At 60.9% G+C, this 17,831-nt stretch overlaps 1 protein-coding gene across 1 annotated transcript in view; it reads left to right on the top strand.

The window, feature by feature from the left end:
* SORCS2 (sortilin related VPS10 domain containing receptor 2) overlaps positions 1-17,831 on the top strand; it is a 449,678-nt gene that overhangs the window by 403,341 nt on the left and 28,506 nt on the right. The window contains exons 10-13 of the mRNA XM_048212026.2: positions 4,166-4,312; positions 9,810-9,912; positions 13,292-13,368; positions 17,277-17,368. Coding sequence (XP_048067983.1) covers positions 4,166-4,312; positions 9,810-9,912; positions 13,292-13,368; positions 17,277-17,368 — 419 coding nt within the window. The remainder of the gene's footprint in view (positions 1-4,165; positions 4,313-9,809; positions 9,913-13,291; positions 13,369-17,276; positions 17,369-17,831) is intronic.

Genomic DNA, 17,831 nt, shown 5'->3' with positions numbered 1-17,831 from the left:
CCTCGTAGACGCGCTCGCAGGCCACCCTCTGTAGAGCTGTTCCCAGCTCACGCTCCGCCCAGAAGCGGGCATGGTGGGGTTTGGCCTGAGGGACAGAGGCGGCGGCTCCGAGCGACCCTGCCTCTCTGCCTCTCCCCCTGCGCTTTCCCTGGAGCCCTGCCTCAGTTGTGTCCCGCGGAAGCCCGCACTTGCTCTCCTTGGATATGAAGGCCCGATCAGAGGTTCGGAACCGGGTTCCCGGCTCCTAGGCCAGGTGCCCCCTGCACCATCTCGCTCTGTACTTGGATTCCATGGACATCCATGACACTGGGTCCCTCCTGCACTGGGCTCTCACGGTCACCTCCTCTCTTCCAGTCCACACCAGAGCCAGGGAGGGGCCGCTCGGCCCATTTCCAGGTCAGGGCCCTGCAGCTCAGAGAAGGTAAGCGACCTGCCTGCCCAGAGCCTGGAAACCAAGCAAGGAAACCAGAACCAGGCCAGGCCTGTCCGCCCCGAGCTTGGCTGTCTGTCACCCAGCGCCCCGGCTCCGTCCTTCACCCCCCGCCCGTGGCAGCATTGGCAAGTGCCCTAACCATAGTAAGTGCCGCGTGTCTATGGGGCGAGCAGAGCCCGGGGCAGACAGTGGGGTTCATCCATGTGAGAGACCCAGGGCTCCAGCTCTGGGTGCTGTTAACCAGCAGCAAGGAACCATTTTCCCCAAGAAAGTAATGGACGTAATCATTCGTTTACAACAAGAGCCCATTGGTCCGGGCTCACGTCCCCGCTGGAGGACCCAGAGGAACGCAGCCTTCGAGCCCTGCCGTTTGCTGGAGGTGGCCTCATCCTACCTGAGGCAGCCCCCCGCCCCGGGCCCTGACCTGCAGAACCTCCAGGGAGGCCACCGGGCCCGTCCCAGACCCGGCTCTACGACGTGTCGGCTCCTGCACCACACAGCGCTGGGGACAGGAAGCAGGGGACGGCGGCAGGGCAGCAGTGACCAGAACGAGGGGGCCGCACAGGGGGGCGCGTTCCGTGGCCCATTCTGTGCGCACATGTCTGTGGTGCTTGTACCACACCAGGCTCCGGGCCTCTCCCTAGCGACAGGGAGGAACAGACCACCCCTCACAGACCTGCCGGGCTCTGGGAGACCAGCTCCCACCAGTGGCTCCGATCCCGTGTGCCAGCGCCCAGGGGACACAGTGGGAGGCGATCGCCCAGCCCAGGGCGGGAGTCAGGGAGTGCTTCCTGGAGGAGGGGGTGCAGCCCAAGTCAAGGCAGAGCAGAGATTATCCAGCTGGGGAGCCAGGGAACGTCTGTGGACAAAGACCACGAAGTAAGAGGACACGAGGAAGCAGAGGCGGTTCACAGCGGCAAAGGTGCGGCCTGCTGCCTGCAGGCTGTCCTCACAGGGGACTCACTTCTCTGAAATCCGGCTCACGGGGGACATGGGTGGTAGCTACAGGCACAGCTCTGGAGCGGCACTGCCTGTGTTCAAATCCCAGTTCTGGTATGTGTTTACTATGTGACCTTGGGCAGGTGACTTCTCAGTGCCTCAGTTTCCCCGTTGAGAAGTGGCAGTAATGTCTTCGTCATAGGATAGCTGTGCAGTTTCAAGGACTTAGTCCTCCTCAGACGCAGAGACCAGCGTCTGGTGCCAAGTTAGTGCTCAGCGGGCTCCCCGCCGCTTACCCGGTTCCTGGAGACTTGAGCTAATGCGCAGGAAGGACCTGGCCCCATGTCCGGCTTGTGAGGTCCTCCACGTGAGCTGGTTATTGTCATGGTTATTGTTCCTCCGATGACGTGTCCAGAAAAACGCTTAGTCCCAGCCGTCCCAGCACGTACTGCCCCAGAAGGTCCGGGCTCTCAGGGGCCCCTGAGCTGGCTCCTCAGCGCGGGAGGCCCCGGCTTCAAGGCAGGACAGTAGCCCTCCCCTGAGTGCCTCTGTGCTGGAACCTGGGCTAGGAATGGGGTTCAGGGGACCCCAGGCTTGCCCCTGCCCCTGAAGAGCCCTGGCCACAGTTTGGGAGGCAGCCATTGTCATGGGCTGAGTGGGGACCCCCAAAATATATGGCCATGTCCGTCCCTGGACCCTGTGAGGGGACCTTATCTGGAAAAAGGGTCTTTGCAGCTGTCATTAAGTGAAGGACCATGAGATGAGACCACGGCAGATTGTCCAGCAGGGCCACAGATCCAATGACAAGTGTCCTTCGGGTTCAGAAGAGGAGACATGAGTACGGGAGGCGGCCACGTGAAGATGGGGGAGAGGTTGGAGAGATGCGGACACAAGCCCGGGCTCCTGGAGCCGCCAGAAGCTGGGAGAGATAAGAGAGGGTCCTCCCTGGGGACGTCCGGAGCGAGCGCAGCTCCATCTGCACCTCTGTTGGAGACCCCGGCCTCTAGACTGTGACGCGAGGTTTCTGGTTTGCCCCCGCTGGGGGTGCCTTGCTACAGCAGCCGCGGGCGCGAATACCGCCCCGAGGAGGGCCCGCGGGTGAGACGCTGGTGTTGGGAGCTGGCGCACCCCGGCTCAGACCACCTGGGGTGGGCACGGCCCGCACCTGCCACCTGCCAGCGCCGCCCCGAGGCCTCCGCGCTGTGGACTGCTGGGTGTGTTCCGGAGATCAGCAGGGTAAGAAGTAGCAATTGCGGAATTCAGCAAGTCCGCGCTGGGCAAATCCACACCCGACCTGCCCTCAGGATGTCGGGGAGCCCCCTCCAGCCAGGGCCGGGCCCCAGGGGAGCACGAGGCAGAGCGACGTCACCATGTGCGGGAGAAGGGGCCGCAGTCCTCCATGCCCTGGCCTGTCACCACAGGAGGACGAGCCCCAGCTTCATTGGCGGATCGGGCCTGGGCGCCCTTCCCACCCAGAGCGCATCCTGTGCAGACGTGCATGGCATGGGGCGATTAGGGTTGGCGGGGCCCGCTGTGATCACGAGGGGCCCTGAAAGGGGGGCAGACGAGGAGGGTCAGAGAGACACGTGTCATCACGGCTGGCAGGCCAGAGGGACGCCGCCCCACCGGCTCCAGAGGCAAAGCCGGGACCTCCAGAAGCTGGAAAAGGCCAGGACACGATTCTTGATTCTCACCTGGATCGTCCAAGACGAGCGGGCCCTGTGACCCCAGGGACACCGTGCGGGACTTCTGGTCTCCGGAACTATAACCATATTACTGTTATGGCAGCTGCTAGAAGTACGTCCACCCTCCACTCATCCATCTGTCCTTCTGTCGCCCATGCTGTCCCCAAGGGGGCACGTGGCGGGCCTGTGTGCTGAGCGTGGGGGAGCGCCGGCCCCTGGAGTTGGGGGAGCTCGTAGATGGCCCGCCACAGAGAAGGCGCTTGGGAACCATGCATCGTGACCTTGACCTAAGCAGATTCCTTGGCCTGGGACCTGGGGTAAATTCCGTGGCTCCTTGAGGCTCCGTTTCCTCAGGCTCACCTTGAGAAGTCGTGACATGCTATCCACGGGGGCGCAGACCCAGCCACAGGCGCATGGGAGGCCACACGGACGGGGCTCCATGGCTGCGGCCCGAGGCCTCCTGCGTGTGTCAGGAACTTGGGGGAGAGGCCGCCTCTGTGGGATCAGGACCCTGACCTGCAAGCATTTGCTGATATTTTGACCTTTCTTATGGGCCCACTCGGTAGCCGACTGTTGGCTGTGTGGGACACTGCATGGGCGCTTGGGAAACTCTGGGAAAGGGGACAAGGTAAACCTGCGCCCCTGGCCAGGGTGGGGTGGGGGTTCCTCACTACCTGGCATTTCCTTGCGGAGGGCTGAGCTGAGCGAGTTTGGGAGGGCCTGCAGCAATGGCCCAGGCTCTGTGGGTCCCGTGGAGGGAGGCCAGGGCTCAGGGGCTGTGGATGGGGAGCTCTGGGGTAGAGACAGGGCAACCGTGACACAGAGGCCGGGCAGAACCAGGGCTCTGCACACGTCTGATGGCCAGTGTCTGGGCCTGGGATGGCAGCTCTGTGTCACGCGAACACCCAGGGTTTGGGGGCCACAGTCGGGGATCCCTTGCCCCCCCAAGCTCCACTCACCTCCAGAGTGTACAGTCAGCCTCAGCTCTGGGCTCTTGCCAGGGTGAAGGCAGCCCTGTGGGCAGAGCTCTGAGCAAGCGGCTGGCACGCGGCGGCAGTCAGCGGGCTCCGGGCACGTGTTTACGACACGTCTTGGGTTGTTGTCCCAGGTCCGAGGGGTGAAAGGAGTCTTCCTGGCAAACCAGAAAACCAACGGGAAGGTAGTGACACTTATAACCTACAACAAGGGCCGCGACTGGGATCACCTGAGGCCGCCAAGCACAGACATGAATGGAAAACCCACCAACTGTGAGCCGGTAGGTGCCTCTCCCATCCCGACCTTCCCTGGGGCGGCTCAGGGAGGAACGTCTGAGAAAGGCCATCTGAGAGCCAGGGGCCACAGACGTCTCTGGACGCAGCAGAGAGGCTCCCGTGAAACCCCTTGCTTTATGGAAGGGTTACCGGGCGGTCAGAGAGGGAAAGTGCATCAGTCAGTGCGGCCACAAGGTTGCTATGTAACAAACCACCTCCAGCAATCCCGTGTTCTGCAGATCTGGGCTCAGCCGGGCACTCTGCTCATCTGGGTAGGGCTCGTCACAAATGTGGGGGTCTGCAAGATTTCAAAGGGGGTCTGCTCCTGTGTCCGGCCTGCTCCCCCTCCACCTGGGACCAGCGTGGGCTCCCTGTCGTGGTGATGGCCAAGGTGCAGGAGCCTCTGTTACACCTGCTAATCCATGGACCACGCAGAGGACCGGGAAGTGCGCCCTGCCTGCGTGTGTGGTGGGGGGACAGGGGTCAGCGGCCAGGCTGGGCCACAGCCCCAGTGTTCTGAGCTCCAGGCCGGTCCCACTGTTCCCAGGGGGCCTCTCACACGAACACCAGTGTAGACTGCCCCAGTCCGTTGACTGCCCTGGGGCAGGAGGCCGGGTGTCCCTCTGGCCCTTGCTTGGCCACTGGGAGGTGTGGGTGGCAGACAGGCCTGTGTCTGCGAGGATAGGAAGATGGAGCGCTACGGGGCCCTGGCTGGAGGCTGCTCAGCTCCCCGTGGACCGGCCTCTCCTTGCTCCACGGGGAGCTCACCACCAGCACCAGCACCAGAGCCTGGCCTTCCCCAGCAGGAGACCGCTCCGAGGGGGATGGAGGTGGGGTCCGGAGTTAGAGCTGCATAGAGCAAGCAGACAGGGCAGAGCACATCCCTTCCCATTTGGACTGACCCCCTTCCCATGCTGTCCTGTGTCCTTTTTCTTCGGCCAGCAAACTCCTATTGGCACCTGAAAACCTTGCCCAGATAGCCCCTCCACTGAGAAGCCTCTGCTGTGCACACCTGCTTCTCTGTTTTCCACTGGCCTTGACTATAAGTTCCTTGCAGGTAGGGACCGTGCCCTAGGGACGCCTGAGCCCATCCATCTCTCTGTCTTTCTCTACACAGAAAGGACGACAGTGTCTGTTTTACAGGGATATTCGTTCCACAAAGATATACAGGTAGCTAATATGTGTGGGGCGCTGCTCTGAGTGTTTGGAATACATCAGCACACCTAACCTTGCCCTCCTGGGATCCTGCTGGATCTCTCTGCAGGGCCTCTGAATATGGTAGGCCCCCGTTCCACCGGCCACGGTGTGGAAACGATCCACGCAGAATCTGTGCCTCCCTCTTCCTCAGGGACGCTGACCCCCAAGGGCCCCAGGGCAGCAGCCCCAGCCTGGCAGGGACGGCCCTTGCTCAGTGAGCCCAGGCCTGGGCTGCCCCTTCCCCGCCCCCCCCCGGGGCCTGTGCCCTGCCTCGGAGCAAGGCCCTCCCACCGAAACCAGCGGAGAGCGCGGAGAAGTAATTCCCCGCCACTTGTACAGTCTTCGGAGAACAGCAGTGCTGCGAAGGGCTCACTTGTGTATCATCATCAGCAAAGTTGAGCCATATTAATCTGTCAAAGCAAGTTTTTTCTAAGAATAGATTCTTGTCTGCAATTATGCAGCTCAGTGAGGAGATAACGTGCATGAGATTCATGTCCTCGCTTTAAAATAACACAAGTGGGAGCAGGCTGGTGGAGAGTGTGGCCCCAGCAGCCCGCAGAGAAACCGGTGACCTCCAGGCAAGAGAGAACAAGGTCCAGGCCTGGGTTTCTTGTCTGTGTCCTCCACTCGGCCGTGCATCCTCTGCACGAACAGAGGGTTCACTTCCCGCCAGAGGGGTTCCCTCTTATCGCAGAATACGGAAATGTATAAACAGGGAGAGAAGGTACAGCCGTCACCGGGTCACCCAGAAATAACAGTAATCGGGCATTTTCCTGACAATCTTTTAGCTTCTGTGCAGTGAAAGAGTCATCGCGGGGACCCTGACACATGTGATGTGTCTTCTTTCCCTCCACTCTGGGTCACCAGCCCCTTTCTGGGCCACAGCCTGGCTCTCTGGGGCGGATTTCCTTCCAGGAACTGGGGACTCGCGACAGATGAGTGTCGGGATCAGACCTGTTCCAGGAGGATAAATCCTCTTTGGAAGTGGTTTGAATCTGTTTACGTTTTAATTCAGAATGAAAACCCATTCACTCTGCAGCCCTTCTCAGACCTGGGCTGCGTCAGGAAGGGGGTGCTGGGGGCTTGGCGCCCCCAGATCTGTCTCACCCTGTCCCCAGCCCTCCATCAGCTCAGTGCAGACGTGGCTGGGGGCGATCACAAGGCCTTGTGTCAAGCTATCAGACACCAGCAGACTAACCCCCAGCAGCTCCAGGACCGGCTGGAAGACACTTGTCAGCAGGCCCTCCGTGGCTCCGAAGGGGACCCCAGCTCTGCCTGCACCTGCCAGCGTCCTATGGGCCACAACTGACCACACAGAACCCTGAGGAGGTTCCACCTGTGGCCCAAACAAGTAGCTGGCAGCCGGGACCGCCCCCCAGCAGGCGGGGAGGGGGAGGCGGCCAGGCTCTACGAGGCAGGACGCTCTGTCGTGCTCTGCTCACCATGCACACAGTGACACCGTGTGCACAGCGCGTCAGGGGACATGGAAAGCCTGGTGGCAGCTCAGGGAGGTCATCCTGGGCGCGCAGGGTGCTGCAGGCCCCACCTGGCCCGCCAGGAAACCAGGGGCAGCGAAGCAGGGCTGTGCCACCTCCCGTCTCTGCCTTGTCCCTGGCGAGGCTCCTTTATCTTCTGACTTAGAGCCCCCTTGGACCCCCGGGAACCGGTCCTGCCCACAGAGGTCATAGGAATCTCCCTGCCCGGTAGTGTCTGATCACTGGGTGGGGAGGGGGAGAGAACTGAACGGTCTCACCGAAGATACTCATTCACCAAATCTGCTTTTCAGTCGTAAGTCAGGAGAAAACCGGAACAGGCCAATTCTTACCCCACGGGTTTGCGGGGAGGCTTCGTCCTGTTGGATCCAAGGGCTCCAGGACTGGGCACGGGGCTCTCCACTGAGTCAGGGACTCTGTTCTCATCTGCAGCAGGGGCTCCTCTAACCCACACCCTCACCACGCCCCCCACCCCACGCCCCCACACCCGACACCCACCCACGACCCCACCCCATGACCCCCATCCCCCCATCTTCTGACACCACACCTCACAACCAGCCCCCCCACCCCCACGCCACACCCCCCACCCCACGACACCACACCCCATGCCCCCCACCCCATGACCCCCCCACCCCACGCCCAGACACTCCATGACCCTCACCCCACACCCCTCCACCCCACACCCCACATCGCCCACCCCATGGCCCCCACCCAATGCCCAGCCACCCCCACACTCCCCACGACCCCCCCCCCACACCCCCCACACCCCATGCCCAACCCCCAGCTGGCACTGGTTGGCTTCCTATCTCCGCAGAGACTAGACCAGGCCCTGAGGCCGCCACCTAGTGCCCTCTGACCCAGGTCAATGTCTGTTTACAAAACAGTTTCACTTTTCCCTCAGCACCATCCCAAATGTGCTCTACGGGCCAGAAGAGAGACCGTGAGATATAAGAGGAGGGGCAGAGGCCTCCCGCAGGTAGACGTCAGCAGATGGTAGAGCATGGTCCCGACAGTGGTGTGTGCGGGTCGCCCCCGCGCCCTAGGAGGCGTGCGCAGCAGCACCACGGCCTTCACAGCGCTGCGGGACACCGAGGCCTGGAGGTGCTCAGAAAGTGAGGGGCGCCTCCTGCGTTCAAAGCTGGCTCTCTGGGGGCTCGATGCCATGGTATTTCAAACTGGAGATTCTTCCAGGAAATAAAAAAGAGGGCAAAAGAAATTATTCCTTTTCTTATAAGGAAGCCATGAAGCAAAACCTTGTCTGGGGTGGGCTGGACCCCGACGTCTCTCCAAAGGCCGTGCTGGGTTAATTCAGTAATCCTGCGAAGTGGAGAAAGAAACAGAGACTCAGAGACGCTAAGCCCTTTTTCCAGAGTCACACAGTTTTCAGGGGCTACAAGGATTCAAAACCCAGCCCTTTCTATGGCCCCACATATTCCAGGCCTGGGGAGTTCCCAGACGGGGGCCTCCAGAAAGGCGGACAACTCTGGGGTCAAGAACCCAAGAACCCCTTTGAGGTCAGGTGTGTGGTGGGGTCTCTGGTGGCCCTCCTGCTCCCTTTCCTGTGTTATCAAGGTGGGCTCGGCCAGTCGGACCCCAGACCCCACCTCCCTGGCTTCAGGAGGGACGAGGGAAGAAGCAGGAGCTGGGGCGCTCTGTGCGGGCAGCCCCTGGGGCATGGCTGACAGGTCCCTGCCCCGTACACCCTGAGGCGCTGTGTAGAGACCTGGGGCCTGGTCCCATGGTTCTGTAGTCTGTCGTGGGGGTGCCAGAGGGTGTGGGCAAGATGGCGGCCTCGAGGCCCTGAAGTCTGGGGAGACTCAGGGAGGCCGCAGTCCACAGGACACGTCCTTCTCAGCTCGTCTGTTCTCCCTGGACCCCCAGTCCCACCCGGGGGCGAGCTGGGGTGCAGGCTGCCAGGAGATAGGGAGGGTGAGGGGGTCTGTTCCTGCCAAGCCGCCAGACAGGAAACTGCTCCTGCCTCCTCCTTCTGGGAGGCTCCTGGCCCACTTTGGCTTGGAAGTACGTCCCCTGCCGGAGAGACACCCGCAGGCTCAGAGTGTGGACCCTGGACCCAGGCAGCCTGGGCTGTAGCCCCAGCTCCACCACTGCCCTTGGGCAGGTTGCTTAGATGTTCCCTGCCTCAGTTTCCCCACCAGTGACACAGGGATGGCGGCGGGGATGTGGAGAGCATCAGTGACGTCTAGTGCTTAGCTCAGCTCTGGCACAGAGGCTGCTGTCCGTCCATGTGAATCACCACTGAGATGATTATTACAACTGGTTTTCCTGCCCCTCCCACCAGGGCACCACCACCACCCCCACCCCCGCCAGCGCTGTCCTCGGGGCACACATGTTGCTTGCCAGTGGGCTCTTCACTGAAGGTGTGGGGCTGCTGGGGTGTCCTACAGCTGTTCCCTGGTGCCTGGGCTACCGTGGCCACTGGGAGACCCCCGGGAAAGGTTCTGGATGGATGGACGGGCGGACAGATGTGGCCGCAGGCTGTGCAGGCCCCAGGAGTTACATTCCGTGACTGGGCACCACCCGTGGGAACGTCCACTGTATGCTGGGCGTGCTGTCTCGTGCTGGGAGAACCCTCCCTTGGAGAAGCCCAACTGGCTTCATCCACAACCAGTCCCCCTGGACCCGATGACCTCCCCACTGTGGTCAGCTCCAAAGCCTCCTTCCCGCCCTCCATCCCCTCCTCCGAGGTGCTCCTGGCCCTGCCTTCCCACCCAAAATGCCTCAGTCTTACCTTTCCTGGGAACATGTCTCCCACCCGAATGCTGACCTTGGCCCCCTTTCCCCCGCCCTGCAGCCGGACTGCCACCTGCATCTGCACCTACGATGGGCAGACAACCCCTACGTGTCGGGCACCGTGCACACCAAAGACACTGCCCCGGGCCTCATCATGGGCGCAGGTAGGAGGCTGCCATTGCTGCCTGCGGGGAGCTCCATCCTCAAGGGTAAAACTGGATGGCCATGGGCCTGGGGCCTTGCTGTGTCTGTTCGGGGGCAGGGGTGCAACGTCTCCAGGGAGCTCAGCAATCATGGCACACCCTGAGGGACAAATGCGTGGCCCAGAGTGACCACATGATACATGTTGCTGTGTGGGAAGATGGAGGGAGGGAGGGAGGGATGGATGGATGGATGGATGGATGGATGGATAGATGGATGGTTGGCCAACTGAACGATGGGACAGGGGTGAATGGTGAAGCACAGATGAAGGGATGGGCGGGCGGGTAGAAGAGTGGACAGTGGGATGGCCAGATGGAGGGACGGATCACAGAATGGTGAATGGATCAAACAAAGGATAGGTGGATGGATGGATGGATGGATGGGAGAATGATTTGAGTCATGGCTGATAGGAATTGATTCCCGAAGAAGGCTCTAGTTTAGTCAAGGAGAGAGACACATACAACTAACATGAGGAAAAAAAAAAAAAATCAAAGCAAAGTCATGCCCGTGGCTGTCAACGTGGTTAAACTAGAGCCTTCTTTGGGGGTGAGTACATGTGCGTGGATGGGACACGAGCTAAAATAAGGTTTATTTGACGTGGGAGAATCTTTCAAAATTAAAAGCATGTGTTTTGAAAGCGCATTGCCAGGCAGCGGCTGGCATCGTACTTTCCTTGTCGTGTTCAGGGTTACGGGCCGTCCTGCACCCAGCGCTGTGACAGCCCCCCAGCCCCCGCCTGTTCCCGCTGCCTCAGTGCGGGTAGGAGCCCTCAGGCCACTGATGGGAGGAAAGGGAGGACGAGCCATCGTGGCCGGGCCTTTCCTCCATCCAGGTGCTGAGCTCCTAATCACTGCACCAGCCCCGAGAGCTTTACCCCCGTCTTCACAGGAGAGCAGGCGGGAGCTCGGGGAGGGGGATTACCTGCCCCACCTGCAAGGTGTCACTCAGGAAGCCCGAAACCCAACCCAGCCTCCTGGGGGAGGGGACACCCACAGGGCGCTCCTGCCTCTCAGCCCCTCAAAGGCACTGTCCTGATGGGCTGAATCCCCAGATTCTTGACCAAAATACCAAAGGCATGGGCTTCAATGTTTCCGTGGCCCAAAGACCTCACAGAGCCAGGATGAGCTTGCTGTCCGCCCGAGCACGCCGCGTGGATCTGGAGATGCGCCACGCACAGCATCAGTCTCACGGAGACCGCGGAGCCCAGCCGACCCCCGGGCCTGCAGAGAGAGGGCGTGCCCACGGCAGCCTCCCTGCCTCTCCCTTAGTCACGTCCCCTGGGCCTCAGTTTCCCCACCTGTAAAATGAGGGCACCGCCTCCGTGTTTCTCAGGCCCTTCTGCTCTGACAGCCTGGGGACACATTCTGTGACTTTCCCTTTATTTTCCCCAGTGCCTGTCGGGTGACTGGCAGCCTGACAGCTCTGGTAGACAGAGCAAGGAAAACAGATAGCGTCCCTTAGAAGACAGACGTCTGCGCCGCGAAATCACAGACAGGGAGCTCGCCTGCCGCGTCTTGCTGACACCGCAGCAGTCGCCGCGCGTCTCCGCCTGCTGTGCGTGCTCCCAGCGTGTCTGCTGGCGTCTGCAATGCTGCGGAGATAAAGGCGGCCCTCCTTCCTTCCTGCCCCAGTCATTCCTTTCATTCATTCAAGTCGCTCCTTTCATGCATTCACGGCCATCTCTCAGCACCGTGTGTTTGCCGGGCGGGGAGAAGGGACCCCGTCCAGCACCTGCCCCTCCGTGCCTCCCTCCGCTGCGCCTTCTCACCTCCATGCCAGTAACTGGCCGTTCCCTCCACCTGGCCTGCCCTTTCCTTCTCCCTTGGCCAGCGTGCACTTGTCTCTCCAGGAGCAGCTTGGAGGTCACTCCCTGCGGGAGTCTTCTCTTGATGGCCTTCCTTCTCAGGCCCATCGGCTGTCCCCTGTCTGCTCTCACGATTCCTTGAGCTTCCAGATAATCTGGCTCTGTGTGCAGTGGCATGGCACACTTCTTCCCCAGCTGGCTCGAGAGCTCTCTGGGAGCCCGGGCTGTGGTTTATTCTGCTCAGACCCCCCCCCCCCCCCCCGCCACGGCTCACACAGGGGCTGGACAGAGCTGGTGTTCAGCATTTGCTGTTGAGTAAGGGCAGGAATGGGCGAGTGGGTGGGATTGATGAAGAAGAGAAATGTGGGGATGGAGGGGTGATAGGTGGGTGGATGGACGCATAAACTAATGAGGGATGCATCGATGGATGATGGATGCTTGGAGAGATGGGTGGTAGATGGATAAATTGAGGGAGGGAGGGATGGATGGATGGATGGATGGATGGATGGACACACTGGTGCTTGGTTGGACCTCAACAAAGATGACAGGCACACAAACCGTCTGCCACTCTGCTTAGAGCTCACATTCACTCACCTATTTGAGGACAGTCCATATCCTTTGGAATTTGCCAAAAACATCTGACCTTGACTCTGGGTAAGATACTCCTGAGACCGCCCCATAAATAATGCTGCAAATGGCCAGTGATGTACCTGTCGCCCAGGGCAGGGGCCTCTGGGGCTCTAGGCTAGAGTCCAGAAGGGCTTCAGGGTCCTCATCTGTAGGCTGGGGTTGGCTTGGACTCCGAGCTGGGCGTCTTCCCAGTCTGGCACCACCCCAGGATTTAAGTCTGAGTCTAGAGAGTGGCCTTGAGGGTTGTGACCCATCAGGCAGCCTGGTGCTGGGCTTAAGTGAACCACATAAGGACCTCCTGGCTATCCAGGTGGTTTGGTGCCCACCCGCCTTACATTCCTCCCAGCACCCCCTGAACACATTCAATGAGCGCCTGCTGGGTGCTTAGCCTGCCTCTCCCCTGTACTTCCCGTGCTGCCCTGGACCTCCGGTCTCCCCTGCCCCAACTCGGGGAGCTGGCTCCAAATGGAAACCCAGCCGTATCCTGCCCCAGTGTAAAGCCTGTCAGGGGCCGCCACGTCCCCACACCAGCCCACCTGGCGCATGTCCTCTCCCCCAGTCCCTGATCAGCCCTCCATGGTTGTTCTCAAACCGTTCATTCCCGTGGACCCCTCAAGCGCCGGCCCCTGCCAGCATCCTGGCCCTCTGGAACTGCCTGACACTGGCTTTCCCTGGGCAACGTGAATCCTCTCCCACACAGACTGGGCCCCAGGGCCCCAGCCCCATGGTTCCATAGGCCGGTCAGTACATGGACAATGCGGGGGGGCATGCGCATGGGCGGCTCTGGCGTGGGGGACACAGACCTAGGGCCCACGTGACTCATGTGGCCATTTGTCTGGGCACAGACCTCGGTAAGGCCACAAGCTGGCTGATCCTAAGAGCCACCCTGCCCTGTTCTTCCCGACCAGGTAACCTGGGCTCACAGCTGGTGGAGTATAAAGAAGAAATGTACATCACGTCAGACTGCGGCCATACCTGGCGGCAGGTAAGGAGGCTGGGGACCTGGCGCCCGCCCACACCCATTCTGCCGAGACTCCTCGCTGCTGCGTCGATTCTGTGGTGCCCTCCCCTCCCAGACGCGTCCCGAGACCCAGGTGGTCACCCTGCAGCCAGCCCGCCTGGCTGGACACGGAGCTCCCTGCAGCAGGTGTTCGTGCCTCTGGCACAAGCCATTGCTGGGGAGTTAGAGATCTGACACACACCTTCTCCCGCTCAGACCCGTGGCGTGGGGGTCTAAGCAATGGGAGTAAATGCCCGGGCCGGGGCTGGAGGTGCTGTCCCTGCAGGAAGCCACATGGGGCCTCGGAGGCTGGGGCTGAGCTCTTCTGGGAGCCCAGAGGCCAGGAGACGGGGACCATGGGTGATGCCCAGGTTCCCAGCAGGGGCAGCTGTTGGGAGAGAGGGCAGAGACGTGGGAAAAGAAGGAGAACACGGGGGAGGGGCCGGCTCGGGGGAGCCTTGCTGAGTCTGGGTTGGGGGGGCCTGGGAGGCGTCCAGGGGAGATGATTCGAGGTCGCAGTGGGGCCCAAGAAGAGAAAGAAAGCAGGGAAGAGTTTCTGTAGGAGATGGTTGGACGTGCCAGGGTTCCTCTCTGCCGGGCCCACGTGGAGCTGACGTTCCCGGTTGTGGGCCCGGTGTCCCCAGGCAGGGGTCCCAGGGCAGTGGTCGCGGGAGCAGTCCCAGGCTCTGCCCCGCCCTGGAGTGACAGTCCCTGCTTTTAACACTTCAGAAAATGCACTAACCTTTGGTGTGCATCTCCCCTTCCAGTGTCGGGAGCTCTGCCTCGGGGCAGGTTATACTTGCCCGAGGACCCACTTGCAGCCCCTCCCCCAGCTCACGCTCTGGACAAATACGTTAGCCCTGAAGGCACCCTGTTTACCCACAGCCTGGGTGTAAGGCCCTGACATTTTTAATAATATGCAAGAAACAAGGAATTTTGAAAAGGGCAAAAGAGACTTACTATGTTAGAATGTGTCTATTTCACTAAAACCCGTGAAACATGCCTTAACTTCCCGAAAGGTCACCATCTGTCCATTTATTAAAGGGACGTGCCCCCCATTAGATTAAGTAGGCCAGGGTGAAACAGACGAAGTGTTCTAATTTTCTAGAAACCGACCGTAAGATATTCACAGAGGCCCCTGTTGTCCAGCAATTTGCTGGGCTTCCACACTTGGGAATGTCGGCAATGGCTGGGGGAGTATTGGTGCCCGTGTGGAGCGGGGGCCTGGCCTCGGTGGGGAGGCAGTGGGGGTGCCGGAGCCGGGGCAGGAGATGAGGGGCCCTGCGTGCCTGTGTGGGAGGAGGAGAGGCGCTCCACGGGGTTTGGACTGGGGGGGAAGTGGAGGGGGCAGAGGACAGGCTGGGACAGTCACCCAAGGCAGGGCTGTCTACAGAGCGCAGGCAGATTGTCAAGGATGTAATCACGTGTCTGAGGGGCGAGCTCTCGGAATACGAATTACCGAGCGTGTCTGCTGCTTAATGGACGTAACCTTTTAAAAACATGAGTTTCCTAAGATAATAAAAAAAACAAACCAGTAAACATTTAAGGAGTCCCCTTGGAGCCTGGGGTGTGGGGAGGCAGTAGGGGGGAGATGGGAGGGGGAGGCCACCTGCCTCTGGGCCCTGCTGCCTGGGGGCTGATCAAGCCACAGAAGGACCCTGTTGGTGGGGGTCAGACCCCGGCGTCCCCGCTTGCAGCGTCCCAGGCTAATGGGAGTGGAGTCGCTCTGGGGGTGCCCTGCGGTGGCCGGGAGGCACCCCATCTTTGGGATGATGGTCAGCGCCCCCGTCTGTCCTCCGGGGAGCAGCCCCCAGCCTCGTGAGCACACAGCTGCACCGGCAGGCGGGAGGCACGGGCCCGGGGTGGACGCACTCTTGCTCTGGGATGACCGGGCTCTGAGAACCCACACCCACCGCTCCACGGCCTGATCACCCCGGAAGGTGGAGTAGGCCCCCAGAGGGGCAGCAATGAGAGTCCCCACGGTGCGGGCAGGGGCGTCTGCAAGTTCAAAGGAAGAGAACCAGCGTCCACGGGGAGACAGATGGGTTTGCTGCGAGGCGCCCCCAGCACAGCACGAGGACCCAGCGTGGTTCAGCCACCGTGCCCGGCAGCCCAGGGGTCCCGGAGAGGAGGCTAGCTTCTCCTTGAATATTTCCTGGGACAGGGAGCTTCCTCTTTCCTGGAGGAGAAGCCCGGCTGCTTGGGAATTCATTTTCCTTGGGTGGGCCTCTGCCCTTCTGGTGTGTCGGCCCCCCAGCACCCTGGGATTCCTGGACCCCGACTTTCATCTCTCCCTCTGGACTCCAGCACCAAACAGAGAGGACCTGGAGCACTGGGTCTGTTGGCTGAGTGAATAGTTGGGGAGGAAAATTATGAACCTTTCTTCCCCACAGTGTCCTAAAATCTGCAGACTGTCACCTCCCTCATCCAGGAAACTCTACCTCTGTTCATGTAGCCTCCAGAGCAGATGGGTCCCCAAGTCTGGGGAGTGAGGACTGCAGGGGCATATCTGGGGAGCACCCAAGTTAGTGCTGTGAGCCCCCACTCCAACCTGCAGCCTCATCACAGCCAAAACACAGCCCGTCCTCCCCCTGGGTGTGTCCTGCTCATGGAGTCAGGCGGCTCATGGAGTCAGGCGGCCCATGGACGAAGAGTCAAGGTGGAAGGATGGGGGCTGGGTCTGAGACTGGGGTCTACCCTGGCTCTGCCAGTTGCCAGCTACGGGGCCTTGGACAAGTCACTGTGTGTCTCTGAACCTCTCTTTGGAAAATGCGAAGAGAACGTCTGAGCGTGGTTGCCATTAACAGGACCCTGTGCATGAGGCAGAGGCCACCATGCCGACCACCCAGCCCCTTCCTCCTTGTCCCCTCCAGCGCCCCACCTGCCGACATGTTTGAAAACACAGTTCACAGATTTCCAGACCCCGATCTGGGATCTCCTGGAGAAGCTGGCTCTTGGAGCCTGGCCCTGCACCTGGCCCACCCCACTTGTGCACGGCGCCTGCGGGTGTCCTGCAGGGGCTCAGCCATGCTTGGTCCTCTGGCTTCCCCTTCCCTGGGTGGAGACCCGAGCTCACTGTTTAGCTCTCTGTGCTCACGGACAATCTGGGGGAGGCCCCCTGCGTCCTGGCGTGACTTAGGAATCATCGCGGGCGGGCTCTGCTGCCTGCCCGCTGCGAGGCCCTGGCATATGCCACCCCACCCCAGCCTTGGCTTCCTCATCTGTAAATAGGACCTGATCCCAGGGCCACCAGAGCTGTCTCCTCCTGTGCGAGCCCCGTCCTGTCCGGGCCGTACGAGCTTTTGTCACCTGGAGACTTAGTGGTGATTCATTCATTCACTCCCTTACTCATTCATTCACTCATCCCCACACATGCTCCCTGAGCATGGGCACCCTCAGCTCTGAGCTGAGCCACACTGGGCCACAAAGAGGACTCAGAGGCAGGCCCTGCCTGGAGGAAACAATGACAAAGAGGTCTCAGAGCCATTCTCCACCCAGCCTGGCTTCAGGGAGGGCTTCCTGGAGGAAGCGGCATATCTGCTAGGTATTACTGTCAAATAGAGGTTTTCTGACTTCCGTGATTTCTTTCTCACCTTGACGTCGTCCGCAGTATTGGTGTGTGAGCTTTTCCTGTGCGGGGGGCTGCCTGCGGCGTTTATTCACAACCTTCTCACGTCAGTGGTCTACAAACTGCCATGCTCATTCAATCAGCCCACGTGCTCTGAGTCTGGGTGGCGGGGGAGAGCATGGGGAGGGCCTGGGGGACACGGGGAGCCCTCAGGCTGGCCCTATCTCAGGGAGCTGGCCTCTGCTGGTGGCCCCGAGCCTGTGTGTTGACAGTTCTTCCCCCAGAGAGTGACCTGCCCTCAGAGTGTCACCCGCCCCCTCTGCAGGTGTTCGAGGAAGAGCACCACGTCCTCTACCTGGACCACGGCGGCGTGATCGCAGCTATCAAGGACACCTCCATCCCCTTGAAGATCCTCAAGTAATGTCATGGAGCCCAGCACAGGGTGGGGGTGGGGCGGGGGGGGAGCTGCTCCACCTGCGAGCTGCTCCGGGCCAGGCACGGGGACGCAGGGAATCAGGGCATAACAGCACAGCATGGGCAGGGGGCTGGAGGGAGGGCTTCCCAGAGGAGGCGACATTCAAGCATGAACAAGAGTTAGTCAAGTGGAGGAGGTAGGGCCAGGCAAGGAAGCCAGCAGCATGTGCCCAGGTGAGAGCGTGTTTGATCCGCTTCACACGTCTGAAGGGTGGTTGTGGGGAAGTGAGGGCAGGCGTGAACTCTGGACTCAGAAGGCAGAGCTGGGGGAGCTGCCAGAAAGCCACTATCACTTTAGTCTGAGAGAGCTTTACGCACTGCAAGCTGGTGACACCATGATACGATGCACTGGGAGGCAGGAAGCTTCTGTCCGTGGCCTGGCAACCCCTGGGCTGGGCTCAGGCAT

Source organism: Ursus arctos, unplaced genomic scaffold, assembly GCF_023065955.2.
Source record: "Ursus arctos isolate Adak ecotype North America unplaced genomic scaffold, UrsArc2.0 scaffold_9, whole genome shotgun sequence".
NCBI lineage: Eukaryota > Metazoa > Chordata > Mammalia > Carnivora > Ursidae > Ursus > Ursus arctos.
This window is presented reverse-complemented; position numbering and strand designations above follow the sequence as displayed.